General features: G+C 47.8%; 1 protein-coding gene across 1 annotated transcript; it reads left to right on the top strand.

The window, feature by feature from the left end:
• Window positions 1-8,580: 8,580 nt before the first annotated feature.
• On the top strand, window positions 8,581-12,849 carry LOC105750096 (osteoclast-associated immunoglobulin-like receptor). Its single transcript, XM_031961790.1, has 8 exons — window positions 8,581-9,004; window positions 9,829-10,116; window positions 10,376-10,402; window positions 10,522-10,617; window positions 10,804-10,830; window positions 10,973-11,050; window positions 11,152-11,189; window positions 11,403-12,849. The coding sequence occupies exons 1-8, from the start codon at window positions 8,581-8,583 to the stop codon at window positions 11,532-11,534; spliced, it is 1,110 nt and encodes a 369-aa protein (XP_031817650.1). The 3' UTR covers window positions 11,535-12,849.
• Window positions 12,850-14,311: the final 1,462 nt, after the last annotated feature.

Raw genomic sequence — 14,311 nt, 5'->3', positions numbered from 1 at the left:
TACAGCTCCTTTTGCCACATATACCTAAAATCACTGTGCACTTTTATAATGCCCTGAAGGTTATTTATGAACCAAAACCCTCTAGAACTTCTTAACTATTCAGTGCTGAAAAAGCTCATTGTTTAGTAATAAGAGTGTGATCTGGAAGAGGTGGACTGAAAGCTTGAAGAGGTGGACTGAGAGCTTCCATAGTGTTCTCAAGTAGTCATCATCAATCAATGCTGGTGCCAGTGATCATGTTAAAGTCAATCCCTCTAGGCAAATTTTCTAGCGAAGGAGAAATTTGGACACCATCAGGCTCCTCTCATTTGGCAATGCTTGATTCTAGTCAGCTGAGCTTTTGAAGGCAGATCACTGTGCATAGAAATGCTATGGAAATATCCTGGGTTATATGGCAGAGGAAGTTATCTTCTGAGTAAAAGAATGATTCCATCATCCATCTCTGTAGAGGAAAATATATAGGTTGTCCTGTGACAAACACAGTGAAGTCTTTTCTCTTATTTATGCTGTCAAGATTCTTATCAGAGTCTCCTTCCAGGGTCTCATTGTTCACTGGGAAGATGGTCATTTCTAAGAGTCACTGGATCTCAGAAAGGGCTGAGTAATAGCTGCTTTATGAGTCCAAGAGAAACTCAGGATTGAATAGCAAGCTATATATGATATACATTGTCTTTTTTGTCGTTCTAAGGACTTACTAGAATTGGGAAAATTGTATTCAGAGTCTTTTATGTCATGATGGTTTCTTCGCCTCGATTTTGCATAATGGACAATGCTCTCACATCTTCCAATCACCAATGGAGGAAGCAAGGCTGTGTGCTTGCTTTCATGCTTATAACCAAATTTTCTTCAATATTGTCAGATGCCTTCAAAGAAGACAAACAGCACAAGATCAGCTACTGTACTGCCAGTACATTTATTTAACTTTTAAAGGCTAGAAATTGGATAAAGTAAAGAAGAGTTGATACTGGGCTTTTGTACAGATGATTGGCACTCAAGAAAATCTCTGAGGCTTTGATGACATGTAAACTACAGATCGAATCTCTGCTGCTTTTCTAATTTGGCCTAAAATGGACAATAAAAGCTCAGGCTTTTCACCAGTCTAGTACCACATTATCAATACATGGTGCATCAGATACAGCAAAAGGGAAACGTTTGAATGTTGCTGGATAAATTCACTATCTTGGCAGTATATACTCAAGATGTAAATATAATGTAGGATTGAAAATAAGACACCACAGAGCTGGCTCAGTGTTTGGGAGATTTCAAAGCAAATGTGGGAGAGAGATGACTAATAGGCTGACTACCAAATGCAGGTCTACAGCACTACTGTTTGAACTCATTTTTTATGCTTAGAAAACATCAGTCAGCAAATTGAATTAGCTTCCATGTGAAGGTCAGGAAGATGCTGAAGATTACGTGAGAAAATATGCCAGGTTTCTAGAAGCTGTGTGGGACTGAATTACCAAACCTCAAACTCTACTGGAGAGACTCTGACGGGCTTGCTCACTTGTTGAAACTTAAGTCCATTTGGTAACTTCATCTGGTCAAAGAATGGTACAAGCACACTCCCAAGGTCTAGGTAAGAACATTGAAATCAATTATGAGACGCAGGGATCCCTGGCACCAACCCTACCCACAGCAGTTATTCTAAACAGGAATTGCATGGCTCCAAAATTCATGCTAGATTAGAGACTTGACCCATCTCCCTCCCATTGTACCTGAATTGGGTAGCTTCCAAGCACCTATCGGTCTGATCAGCCACAATCATAATATACCTTGACCCGACTTAGTGATGCCATTGTGGTTCTCACAGAGAACAAAAAGCCATAAACCTTGGGGTAATGTTGACATGCTTCCCCCTTTCTATCTATAATGTATTAGTAACAACATCAGGTCCAGGGTTCCGGGGCAGTCAAGTAAGAGCTTAGGTGTTAGAAGTGTGCAGAGGGATCACGTGATGAACTTCCTCTCCTGAAAAGCCAAGCAGTCCTAGGAAGGAGAAGCCTGCTGATGATCGGCATGCAGGAACTCTTTACCTCTTGAGCTCTCCAAATTGCCACAATGACTGGAAAGGTCCAGCTCTCTGTACCATGGTTTGTTCCCTTGTTCTGAACTAAAGGATTATCGTGAATTCAAGGAGATCTCCTTAGATGTGAAGTCCAGATTCAGAAAGGAAAACATATTTTCATTTCATTAAAGAAAAGATGATTTTCAAAGAGTGGCTATTCTTATCATCTCCTTTTCTGCAACGGTTTCCTTTTTGAATGTGTTCTGTTGAGCACAGGATCAGTATGGCTGCACATGGATATTATACGTAAATAAATCGATTTGCGTGCATTTCAGCTGCGTGCTCAAACATTTGATCGATAAGACAGAAAACCAACAATAAGTCAAAAATCCTTTTGGTTGGAGAGCATCTCATTAAAACTGGGGTGAGTGTTCCCTCAAAGGACAACCAAACTAAAAGTCAGGCAAGCACATGATGGCTTAGTCCCATTTCTAATGCTATCTTCTTTTGGAAGCTTCCACCTGTTGAGCACAGGGGCCTGGAAGCTGCCTCTGACCAGAAACCATTAGAGAACTGAGCCTCATTCTCCCTAGAATCCATGAGCACCTATGGAGAATGATGGTGACATTACTGGGAAAACTTGACCAGGCCACCCCAAAACAGTGAAGCTCAAAGCCAGAAAATAGTCATCATCTGCCACCTAAGCATGGATGGTGAGACAGAACTGAAGGTCAGGAATGGAATCCCAGAGGGCCTAAGCTGGGAGGAATCTTTGAGATGTTAGAATCTGTCCTCCCCATGGAGAGAAAAGGAAATGAGGAATAAGAGCTAGGTCTGAGCTCAGGATCCCTCCTCTCTGAGCACCACATATAGGCTGAGAGGAGAGTGTCTAAGCTTCTCCCTGAGTCTGCTTGGGTGGGAGGGAAGCCTTCCCCGAGTTTCTCCTCTAAAGACCCAAATTTTGGTCAGAGAGAGTTGTGGTCCAACTTTGAAGATGATCTGCTTCTTATATTGTGAGAGGCACAGAGGCCCTGGGTGACCATCTGTTCCAATCATGGCATTTATTACATGAGTGATCAGAGGCAAATGTGGGGCTGGAACCCAGATCCTCCTTCCCAGCCTAGTGCTTGTCCTCCCCTAACACCTCTCTCTGAGCCCCAGCTCGAAGCTTCCAGCCACTGCGGTGACCCCGAGAGATGTTTCCCTCAGTCTCAGGGATTTTGTCTCACACTCTTTGGAAGACTGGCCTCCTGCTGAGGTTCTGGTCCTCTCAGAGGGAGAGTTCAGTAAGATGTCTTCCAGGTAACGATTCTCAGAGTGGAAAGAGTGTGGCCAGACTGGTGGGAGGAGACAACGGGTCCCCCACCACATCCTGAGCCGGAGCTCTCTCAGGGCTTGCTGACTCCTGCTGTGTGCTCACTGAGGTCTGGGAATCTCAGGCGCACCATGGACGCAGACCTCCTGTGTCTGCTGTGCCTTGGTGAGCTCCTGGGCTGGGCTGGGGGAGGAGGAAAGTGGGAGAAGAGCTTTTGGCTCACACACTGCGGGGTATGGAGATAGACCTTCGGTTCTGAGGCAGTGTTCTTGGACTGAGCAGGTCCCAGATCTCTCTGCCACCTGAATCTGCCTCTGTTCTTGTCAGGGAGGACCTGGGGGAAAGAACCTTTAGGGGAAGCAGCTGGAGGGCATTTGGAGTCATCAATAATCTCCTTTTCTTCCAGGGCTGTGCTGCATCTGCGTGATTAGGGCACAGTTAGGTGAGTGTTTCCCTTTGGGGTCTCTTGTTGAGGGCAATCAAGGAGGGAGAAGCTGGGGTGGGTCCACTCCATTGGTCTATTTCTGACTATTAGGGAGGGAGGGGGGCCTCCATTGATTCATTTGTCATTCCCAAGGGAATCAAGAAGGGAGAAGAGGAACCTGAATCCCTCTTCCATTTGCCTCATAAACATCAGGGAGGTATAAGGAGAGGATGGCTTGGGATGAAGCTGTGGAGTTATTGGGTTCCACAAATGATTATATCGGGATTAAAAGCAACTCTTTTGAATCCGGACCTGGTTCTCTTTATACATCAGATTGCACAGGATCCCCTCAGGCTGAGTAAGGGGGGATTCATACTTCATTATTCTCCTTGTGTAACAAACAAGATGGTCCAGTGAGAAACTTCTTTAATTGCGTTCTAGCATAATTTCCCAATGGCATAAACTAGATGGAACAAACACTTTGGACCAAAGCATTTCAAATCACTACATGGAAGCCCCTGATGATGTTTCAATCTTTACTGCAAGAACTGGGAGCCCTTCTGGAGCCAGGGGAAGCCCAGGTGACATGTGCAGGAACATTCCAGCAATGGGTCAGAAGGAGGCTTTGCTGGGCTTGGAGAGTCCCTATGACTGTCCCCCTGTAGCCCATAAGTAAGGCTTGGCACAGTTTCTGGCCTCATTCTGCCAATACAACTTATTCTTTGAGAAATCGGATTTCATCCTATTTTCATTTTTCTCCTTCCCAACTTGAGTTTCTCCCTAATTCTTTGAATAATTCTTTAACATCATGTGGAGGCGCCTGGATCTGAGCTGAGAACATCTCGTTAGCTAAGTTAATTGGGGTTGGGCAGATGAAACAGTCCCTCTTACACTACTAGGGCCCTTCCTCCTTGCTCTGTCAGGCCTCTGCCATAACAGGAAACCCTGATCAGAGCCAGCCTCCCAGTGGAACATTGGACCCTGCCCTGCCCCTCTGGGAGACTCACACCCATTCCCAGTCCTGAATGGACGCATGTCGGTGGGCTTCCCCACACAGCCATTCTCAGTTATGGGTGATGGAAGGATGGAGGGGCAGGGGGGAGGATGGGATGCAGAGGTTCACAACCCGGCTCCTTTGTCAGTTCTGCTTCTCTGTGCTCTTAGGCCTGGCAGGGCGTCTCTGCAGTCTCATTTTACTCCTGAATAACAAGCTGAGGTCAGAGTAGCTCATGCCTAAGAGCCAATGAGGCTGCCCCTGGGTAAGGGGCCCGAGGCCCGAGGCTGGGTTTGAGCTGAGAGGTGATGCTTCCTTCCCCACAAGGAAGCAGGGAGGGGGAGCTCCCTCAGGCCCTGGGAGGGGGTGACAAGGCGCCTGAAAGGCCCTTGGACCTGGCTGCTCAACTTTCTCCCCAGGGTTGCATCTGAATGAGAAGTCCAGGCTGGCTGGGACCTAGTGGTCTTATTTTGTGTGTGTGTGTTTCTATGGACATGTATACACACATGTGCATGATGTACCACATTTATACTACATGTAGTTCTGTAGACACGTGTACACGCTCATCAGTGCAGGTGCAGATGATTATGAGGGCATGTGTCCAGGAGGTGTGTCTCTACAGTATTGTGTGTATGTGTGTGTGTGTGTGTGTACGTGTGTACATGAGTGTGCAGTGACCTGTGAGCCTATGTGTGCAACCTGTGTGAGCCTGGCTCTGTGCTTGTCTACACGTGTCTCTGCGGGTCCGTTTGTTCCCAGGCCTGTGTATTTGTGGGTGATTCTTTGTCTCCCCCTCTTCCTTTCTTCACATTCACCACTGCCCTTTGGGCCCTCTGGGGCCCAGAATATCTCTGTGACTTGACATGGACAGGCCCGAGGGAGCTGGGTCCAGGGGCAAAGGGCAGCCCTCCGCCACCTGCTGGGCTCTCATTAACCTCTGGACATTTAGTTTGGCAGGGAGGATGGAAATCTCCATCCAGAACCTTCTGGGCCCAGCTATCTCCTGGTGACTGAGGGGTCAGGGGTGGCTACAGCTCTGGGGCCGGTGTCAGTCTTGTGCCGGCCCGTCCTCAGAGGGAGCTAGACATTTTATTGCAGGCAGGTGCCCTGGAGGCTCTGAGGTCCCGGAGCCACAGAGACCTTACCCAGCATTCTCCCCAGTGTCTCTGCCTCTCTGTGAGGGACGCAGCTCCCCCCTTTCCTCTGAGGGACGGTGCAATCAGGACGTCAGAGGCTGAAGCCCTGGGGCCAGGGATGGTGAGAAGGAAGCCTGGGAGCAGAGCTGAGCTGCCAGGGACAGTTGGGACACCAGAGGAAGTGAGCTTGGTCTGGGATCTCCTGACATTTTGAGGGGGCAGGAGAGCCTGGGACAGTGGTCTCCATGCTCAGAGACGCTGAGTCAGTGGCTAAGGAGGCTGCCAGCCTGTGTGCAGATGGGTGGGAAGAGCAGGGCAGGACTAGACCAAGGGGAGTCTACCTGAGGGGCTGGGGAAGGGAGGGTTGTCAGGGAGGGGAAGATGCAACAGAAGTCATCTGTTCCCCTCTCAGTTTCCTTGTTAGCCTTGCCCACTAAGTGCTAAGCCCAGGATCTTTGTAGCTCCAAACATGGAAACCAAGGGATATGGCAGTGAGAGGGCTGGGCCATTAGTCAAAAGCCCCTCAATTCAAATTTGGTCTGGGACACTTAGCAGTCTGTGGTTCTGGGCAAGGCAGGTAACCTTGTCCTCCCTCAAAGTCTCCTGGAAAATGAGGACAGTGTGAGTATTCAGCACCCAGGCTGTGAGGGTCCAATGGGATACTATCAAATGCCTTGCATACCACCTGGCCCCTGGGGGCACTGTACAAACACCAGGAATTGTTACTATCTATGACTATGATGATCATCAGTTTTGGTCCAGGAGGTGGAAGCCTCAGGCTCCTGCCCTAGTCACAGACTAGTGAAGCTCTGACTCTGGGCTTTCCTTCCCCCTCCCCCACATCCTTCCTCTCTCTCCCAGCATCTCCTCCCAGGCCGACTCTCTATGTCCAGCCGGGTCCTGTGGGGGCACCAGGGGAGGAAGTGACCTCAGTGCAGGGAGACCATCATTGTCATATATCGTTGGTGACATTTGCTCTGCTGAAGGCAGGGGACACAGAAGCCCTTGCAAATGTACCATGGAAACTTTTCTGAAACCAATTTCCCCCTGAAGTCTCTGAGTGCCCAGGACTCTGGGAACTACAGCTGCATGTACTACTACACTTCCCACCCACATGTCAGGTCGGAAGCCAGTGAGACCCTGGAGGTCTGGGTGACAGGTGAGAGAGCAGGGGCAGGACTGGGGGCCAGAGCAGGCCCCGGATTCTTGGGAGTGGTCAGTGTGAGGAGCCCCTGTGAGCCCCGTGCAGGAGAGGGGGGAGCCAAGGGAGGAGGCCCCGTGTGAGGGGCCGCCCTGGCCAATGTGATCGAGTTAGATGGAGGCAGGAGCAAAATTCACTCCCTGAGCATGAGGGAGGTGGGCATTGCTCCTGCAGGGAATATCTGCAGCCTTTGGCATGGAGGTGGTACCCTGCCCGGAAGGGAGGTCAGCCCGGGGCCTTGCTGGCACCTGTGAGCTCACATCCCCAGAGGACGTTCAGGACTTTCTAATTGAGCCCTGGGAACTCAGGATGAGAGATGGTGCACTGGTGGCAGTTTCTCTCTGACACACTGTGCAGGATTGGAAAAGGGGTGAACAATGTCATAGAAAATAAAGAAAATCTAGGGTTTTTTTTTAAAAGAGTTGAGTGAAATTCCTAGTGAGGCAGGAAAGGCAAAGAGAGACTGGGAATAAAAGAAAGAGTGGCAGGGGATCCCCTGAGGCTCGCTAACTCCTTGGACACCTGGAGAGCTGTGGTCCCTGCTTTCTCCTGCAGACAGCCTTCCCAAGCCCTCTCTCTCTCAGCCCGGCCCAGTTCCAAGGTAACCTCAGGGGACAATGTGACCCTCCTGTGTCAGGGGCCATCCCGAGGTGTGGGGTTTGCTCTGTACAAGGAGGGAGAGGAGCTGCCTGTGAGCACCAGTGAGCCCACCCAGCACTGGGCAGAGTTCCCCTTGATCCACGTGAACATCAACCAGACTGGAAGGTACAGGTGCTCTTATCTCCTTGGGAGAGACAGCCCTGTCCTGGCCCTGCCCAGTGATCCCCTGGAACTCATAATACAAGGTGAGGGCTGGATGCCGGAAAGTCCATCTAAAGAATGATTGTAGGTCCCCCTTCTCCCTAAGCCCCTAATCTGTAGAACTGGGCAAATACCCCCAGGAATCCCATAGGGTAAGGAAAGACCCTGCCTTTCCCCAGAATTTCAGGGCCATTGGGATCATGCTTGAGGTACAAGAGATCTGCATGGGTAGTTTTAGAGCATTGACAATTGTAAAACTTTTTGTTCCAACTTTTCCCCTCCTTCCCCCCAACCCCTCCCCAAGATGGCAGGTTGACCAATGCATGTTAAATATGTTAAATATGTATTTGTATTTATTGATGTAAAAGTATTTTGTAAATATGTATTTAACTTATACAATATAAGTATACATGACAGAACAGTTATTTTGCTGTATAAAAAGAATCGGACTCTGGAATCATGTACAATTAGCCTGTGAAGGAAATGAAAAAGACCAAAGGACACTTAGCAGCGTGTGATTCTGGGCAAGGCAGGTAACCTTGGTCTCCCTCAATGTGCTTCTGTGTAAAATGGGGATAATCTGAGCACTCAGCATCCAGGCTGTGCGGCTCCAACGGGATAATGTCTGTCAAATGCCTTGCACAGCACCTGGCCCCTAGGGGGCACTATACAAACACCAGGAGTTCTTATTATCAATGACTATGATGATCATTAATTCTGGTCCAGGAGGTGGAAACCTCAGGCTCCTGCCCCAGTCACAGACTAGTCAAGCTCTGACTCTGGGCTTTCCTTTCCCCTCCCCCATATCCTTCCTCTCTCTCCCAGCATCTCCTCCCAGGCCGACTCTTCATGCTGAGCCGGGTCCTGTGGTGGCACCAGGGGAGGAAGTGACGTTCAGGTGCAGGAGCCCATCATCATCACCCAATCGGTTGGTGACATTTCTTCTGCTGAAGGCGGGGACACAGGAGCCCTTGCAAAAGAACCAGGAAACCCTTTCGGAAACCAATTTCACCCTGAAGTCTCCAAGTGCCCAGGACTCTGGGAGCTACAGCTGCGTGTACTACTACACTTCCCACCCACATGTCAGGTCGGAAGCCAGTGAGACCCTGGAGCTCTGGGTGACAGGTGAGAGAGCAGGGGCGGGACTGGGGGCCTGAACAGGCCCCGGATTCTTGGGGACAGTTTGGGAGAGGTCAGTATGAGGAGCCCTGTGAGCCCCGTGCAGGATAGTGGGGGAGCCAAGGGAGGAAGCCCCGTGGGAGGGGCCACCCTGGCCAATGTGAATGAGTTAGAATTCAGGGGTCCTCAAACTATGACCCGCAGGCCAGATGTGGCAGCTGAGGACGTTTATCCCCCTCCCCCAGGGCTATGAAGTTTCTTTATTTAAAGGCCCACAAAATGAAGTTTTTGTTTTTACTCTAGTCTGGCCTCCAACAGTCTGAGGTACAGTGGTCTGGCCCCCTGTTTAAAAATTTCGAGGACCCCTGATTCTTCGATGGAGGCAGCAGCAAACTTCACTCCCTGAGCATGAGCGAGGTGGGCATTGCTCCTGCAGGGAATATCTGCAGCCTTTGGCACGGAGGTGGCGCCCTGCCCGGAAGGGAGGTCAGCCCCGGGGCCTGCTGGCACCTTCCGAGCTCACACCCCCAGAGGACACCAAGATACTGCCAGGGAGGCCTTTCTAATGGAGCCCTGGGAACTCAGAGTGGGGGGTGGGGCAGTGGGGGCACTTTTCCCTCTGACACTGTGCAGGGTTGGAGTGGGGGTGAACTCCAGTGTGTAATAGAAAATAAAAAACCCTAGGTTGTTTTTTTTAAGAGTTAAGTTCCCAGTAAGGCAGGAAAGGCAAAGAGAAGCGGGGACTAAGAGAAAGAGTGGCAGGGGATCCCCCTGAGTCTCGCTAACTCCTTGGAGACTCAGAGAGCTCTGGTCCCTGCTTTCTCCCGCAGACAGCCTTCCCAAGCCCTCTCTCTCAGCCCGGCCCAGTTCCAAGGTAACCCCGGAGGACAACGTGACCCTCCTGTATCAGGGGCCATCCCGAGGGCTGGGGTTTGCTCTGTACAAGGATGGAGAGGAGCTGCCTGTGAGCACCAGTGAGCCCACCCAGCATGGGGCAGAGTTCCCCTTGATCCATGTGAACATTAACCAGGCTGGAGAGTACAGGTGCTCTTATCTCCTTGGGAGAAACAGCCATGTCCTGGCCCTGCCCAGTGATCCCCTGGAACTCATTATACAAAGTGAGGAACTCATTATACAAAGTCCATCTGAAGAATTATTGTAGTTCCCCCTTCTCCCTAAACCCTTAATCTGCAGAACTGGGCAAATAGCCCCAGCAATCCTTTTGGGTCTCACTGGGAGACTCAGAAATAGAGAAAGGGAAGACCCTGCCTTTCCTTGGAATTTCAGGGCCATTGGGATCCTGCCTGGGAGCTGGGCTGGGGGTTGGGTTTCAGAATCTTCACTCCTGGGATCTTACCTTTTCAATCCATTTTCTAGAGGAGCAGAATGAGAGTCTCACAAGAAGTCAGGGTCCATGAGATGGGAAAGTGGGTCAGTGACCCCTTCGATCTGACCATGGCGGGGATCATTTGTGAGAAGACAACAGAGCCTGATGACTAATGTTTTTACTTCTCCAGTTACAGAAACCAAAACCATCCTCATCACTGCCCTCAGCTGTGCCTTTATACTCTTCCTCCTCCTCTTCTTAACTTTTGGCCGTCATTGCCTGTCTCAGATTGGTGAGTTTGGGGAGGAAAGGAATGAAACAGAAAGGGAGTTGAGGGATTCAGTAGCATGGGTACCACTGGGACCTCAGTATCTTCAGCTGTGAAAGTGGAGGCCAACCTGAAATCATCTTTAAGGTGCCTTCAAGCTCTAAATCACAGGCTGGACTGACCCAGGTTTCCCTCTTTCTCTCTCAGCAGTGATTTCACATGGAGACACCTCCAGAAGGTAGGGAGCTTCAGGTCATCTTCCCTTGCCTCCTTTGTTTAGTGTGATCTTAGATCTTCTGTGATTCTATTGGGGAGAGAAGGATGAGTGATTTTCCCAGTATGAAAGAGCTCCTCAACCCCAACCTCTTTTCTTCTCATTGATTCCCAAGGTGCCTCAGTTGTACTTGGTTTGTCTGCTTCTCTTCCAAATCTAGAGCTCCCCAACATGAGACTGAGTGTAAGTGACTGAGGCAGGTGGTGGGGCAGGAATCCTGCCTGGGTCCTTGGGAAGGCCTGATCTCAGGAGTTCCAACTGACAGAACCTTCTCTCCAATTCAGATGCCCGGGGGGCCAAATGCAGTAGCTCGAGGACAACTGTGAGTTATTCTCATCCCTTCTGGGAGGACCCTGCCTCCTCCCCAGTCTCAGACTCATCTCTCCCAGCTTCCCTCCTATATTCTAGCTCTTGGTTTTATCCACTTCTCAGTAACTGACCCATCATCTTGTTCTTTCTTCCTTCAAAGGAAGTATCATCACAGTATCACTCATGTGATACTGGTTGATCGCTCCCCTGCCTTGTTTTTCTTTAGGTTCCTGAGGCTGAAGACCCTGAGGGGCTGACCTATATCCAGCTGAATCCACAAGCCCTGAAGGAACAGCAGAGAGTCCCTGGGAAGATGGGCCCTGATCCAACAATGTATGCTGCTCTTGCTCTGCAATGATGAACAAGAACTTCTTGTTCTGTGTTCTTTCTTAGGATCTTTTGCTAGATAATTATCCATATTCCCCTTCCTCAATGTGGGGACCCTTTGGATTCTTTTTGAGTTTTCTCCTCTACACACTTCTGGTGATCTCCTCATCTTCTCTGGGTTTTATCACCATAACCCAAGGGTCTAGGCCTTCTTCCCTGAACTCTAGGCCCACATCACCAGTTGCTGATTGAAAATTTCCAATTGGGTGCCCTATAGGCATTTCCAACTCTACTGTTCTAAGCAGAACTTTTTTGTTTCTTCCCTCTACAAACATTTACAACTTTCTCCTTTTTCAAACTTCCTTCCTTCTACTGAAGGCACCCATATTCTTTTGGTCTCTCATGGCTACAAATTTGGAGTTATTTTTAAATCCTCTTTCTGCTCATCCACAGTCATTTGCCAACTGCTATTCCAGCCCCATTTCTTTGCTCATATTGTCACTTTTCCAGGCCTTTGTCACCTCTCTCCTCAACTACTTCTTTTTCTTTTTTTCTTTCTTTCTTTCTTTCTTTCTTTCTTTCTTTCTTTCTTTCTTTCTTTCTTTCTTTCTTGCTGAGGGAATTGGGATTGATTGGGACTTGCCCTGAGTCACACTCCCAGTACGTGTTAAGTAACTGATACCAGATTTGATCTCAGGTCCTCTTGACTTCAGAGCTGGTGCTCTATCCACTACCCCAACTAGCTTCCCTTCCTCTTCTATTTCTACAGCATATTAATTGAGATTTCTGTATCTGTCCTCTTTCCTCTGCAATCCATCCTCCAGAAAGCTGTGAAATAAAATTTCCTAATGCTCCAGTCTGACATAGTTGATATTCTGCCAAGGAAGCTTTTATGTTTTTCTCTTACTTTTAGGATCAATATAATTTCTCCAGTTGGGCATTTGAAGCCCCTGTCTTTCTAGACTCATTGTATGTTGTTAGCCTTCACTCTCTCTCCATTCGAAACAAACTGAGCAACCTGTTGTTCCTCAAAACAGCTGAACTCCCACCTCTGGGCCCTTCCTAAAGCATTTCTCCACTGCTTTTCCACCTTTGGAAGAGTGTCTTTTGGAGTCTTCAAGACTCAGTCCCAGTTTGTCCTCTTATAAGCAACCTTTCCAGATTCACGAAAATGGAGCATCTTTCCCAATAATTACATTTCCCATTCACTATTGGTTTTTCTTTTTTCAATACTCGCCTTAAAAAACACCAAATAAATGAACACTTACATGTAAAGGAGCAGAAAGAGGTTTTATAAAATTGATTTTTATATGAATCTTACTTTTCTTTTTGGAATCTATAATAAATTAAACATGCAGCTTTCTTTTGTTTGGGGATGATTTTATTAATTTTTTTTCATATCAGCAGAGTTTTTTTCAGGATCCTTCCTCTTCCTCATTCCAAGGAGCCGTTCTACTATATAAGTCAACAGATATTGAGCATCTGGTCTCTAAAGGAATTATGAATAAGCACTGGGGATTCAAATAAAGAAAAAAGATGGCTTCTGGTCTCAAGGAAATCACAGTCTAAAAGAGGAGACAACATGCAAACAAATACATTCAAATAAGCTATATACAGAATTAGTAGAATATAATGAATAGAAGGAAGACATAAGAATGAACAAAGGCTTCCTATAGAAGTTAATACTTTGAGAAAGCCAGGGAAGGTAGAGATGAAGGGGAGACAAACCACGGAAGACATAGGAGATCAGAAGGGAAAATGCCAGGAGTTAAGAGATAGAATGTCTTGTTTAAGGCAACAATAATGAAATCAATGTTACTGGATCAGAGTCTGTGTCTGGGGAGTAAGATGTAAGCTGACTGAAAAGAGTGGGACTGGGTTATAAAGGGCTTTGATAAGGAAAGATAGGATTTTGTATTTGCTTCAGAAGGTGACAGGGACTCTTGAATTCAATGAATGTGTTGGGGAAGTGACAAGACTGGACCTTTCTTTTAGGAACATCACTTAAGTGCTTGAATGGAGGATTGATTGCTGGGGAAGGTTCTTAAAGCAGATGCCAACTATTGCAAAAGTCCAGATATGAATGAGGTGATGAAGGCCTGCACTACACAAGCAGGAGTGTCAGAAGAAAGGTGTATTTGATAGGTTCTGCACAGATTAAATTGAAAGGTCCTGGCATAATATTGCATATGGGGAGAGTGTGAGATCTTGAGGAATCTAGAATGATTCCTAAATTGTGAGACTAGAGTCTGGGATGATGGTGAAGCCCTCTACAATCCCAGAGAAGTGAGAAAGAAGGGAGGTTTTTGGAGAAAGATAATGAGATCTGTTTGGTCATAATGAGTTTAAGATTGAACATCTAGTTCTAGATGGTAGATTGGAGGTCTGCAGAGAGACTGGGAAAGGAAAGGTACATTTCAGAACTGTCAGCATAAAGATGGTAAACAAATCCTTGAAGGCTCATGAGTCATCAAGTGAAATAGTATAGAAGGTGCAGAGGAGAGAGCTCAGGATAGAGCCTGGAGGGACACCTCTGGTTAGAAAGTATGACCTGGAGAAGAGGGAACAAAGGAGACAGGCAGCTCATCAGATAGGAAGAGGAAAATCCAAAGAGAGTATTGTCCTAATAACCTAAGAGAGAAGAAAGTATAAAAGAGGAGGATGGAAGGTTGGAGTTAGTTTTGGGGTGTGACAGCATATAAAAGACTTGGATGTCATACAGAGAATTTCATATATTATTTTAAGTTGTAGGGAGCCACATCACATCAGATGTGAGATTGAGAATCAGTAGGGCTTGGAAGCAGATTA

Source organism: Sarcophilus harrisii, chromosome 3 (assembly GCF_902635505.1).
Source record: "Sarcophilus harrisii chromosome 3, mSarHar1.11, whole genome shotgun sequence".
Taxonomy (NCBI): domain Eukaryota; kingdom Metazoa; phylum Chordata; class Mammalia; order Dasyuromorphia; family Dasyuridae; genus Sarcophilus; species Sarcophilus harrisii.
The sequence above is the reverse complement of the archived record's forward strand: the minus strand, read 5'-3'. Positions and strand labels throughout refer to the sequence as shown.

Excerpts from the sequence above, each read along its gene's own strand:
- LOC105750096 (XM_031961790.1), top strand. The coding sequence starts at position 8,581 with ATGATGATCATTAATTCTGGTCCAGGAGGTGGAAACCTCAGGCTCCTG. Across the intron at positions 10,117-10,375 it reads CCTGGAACTCATTATACAAA|AGGAGCAGAATGAGAGTCTC; the intron begins GTGAGGAACTCA and ends TCCATTTTCTAG. Across the intron at positions 11,190-11,402 it reads GCAGTAGCTCGAGGACAACT|GTTCCTGAGGCTGAAGACCC; the intron begins GTGAGTTATTCT and ends GTTTTTCTTTAG.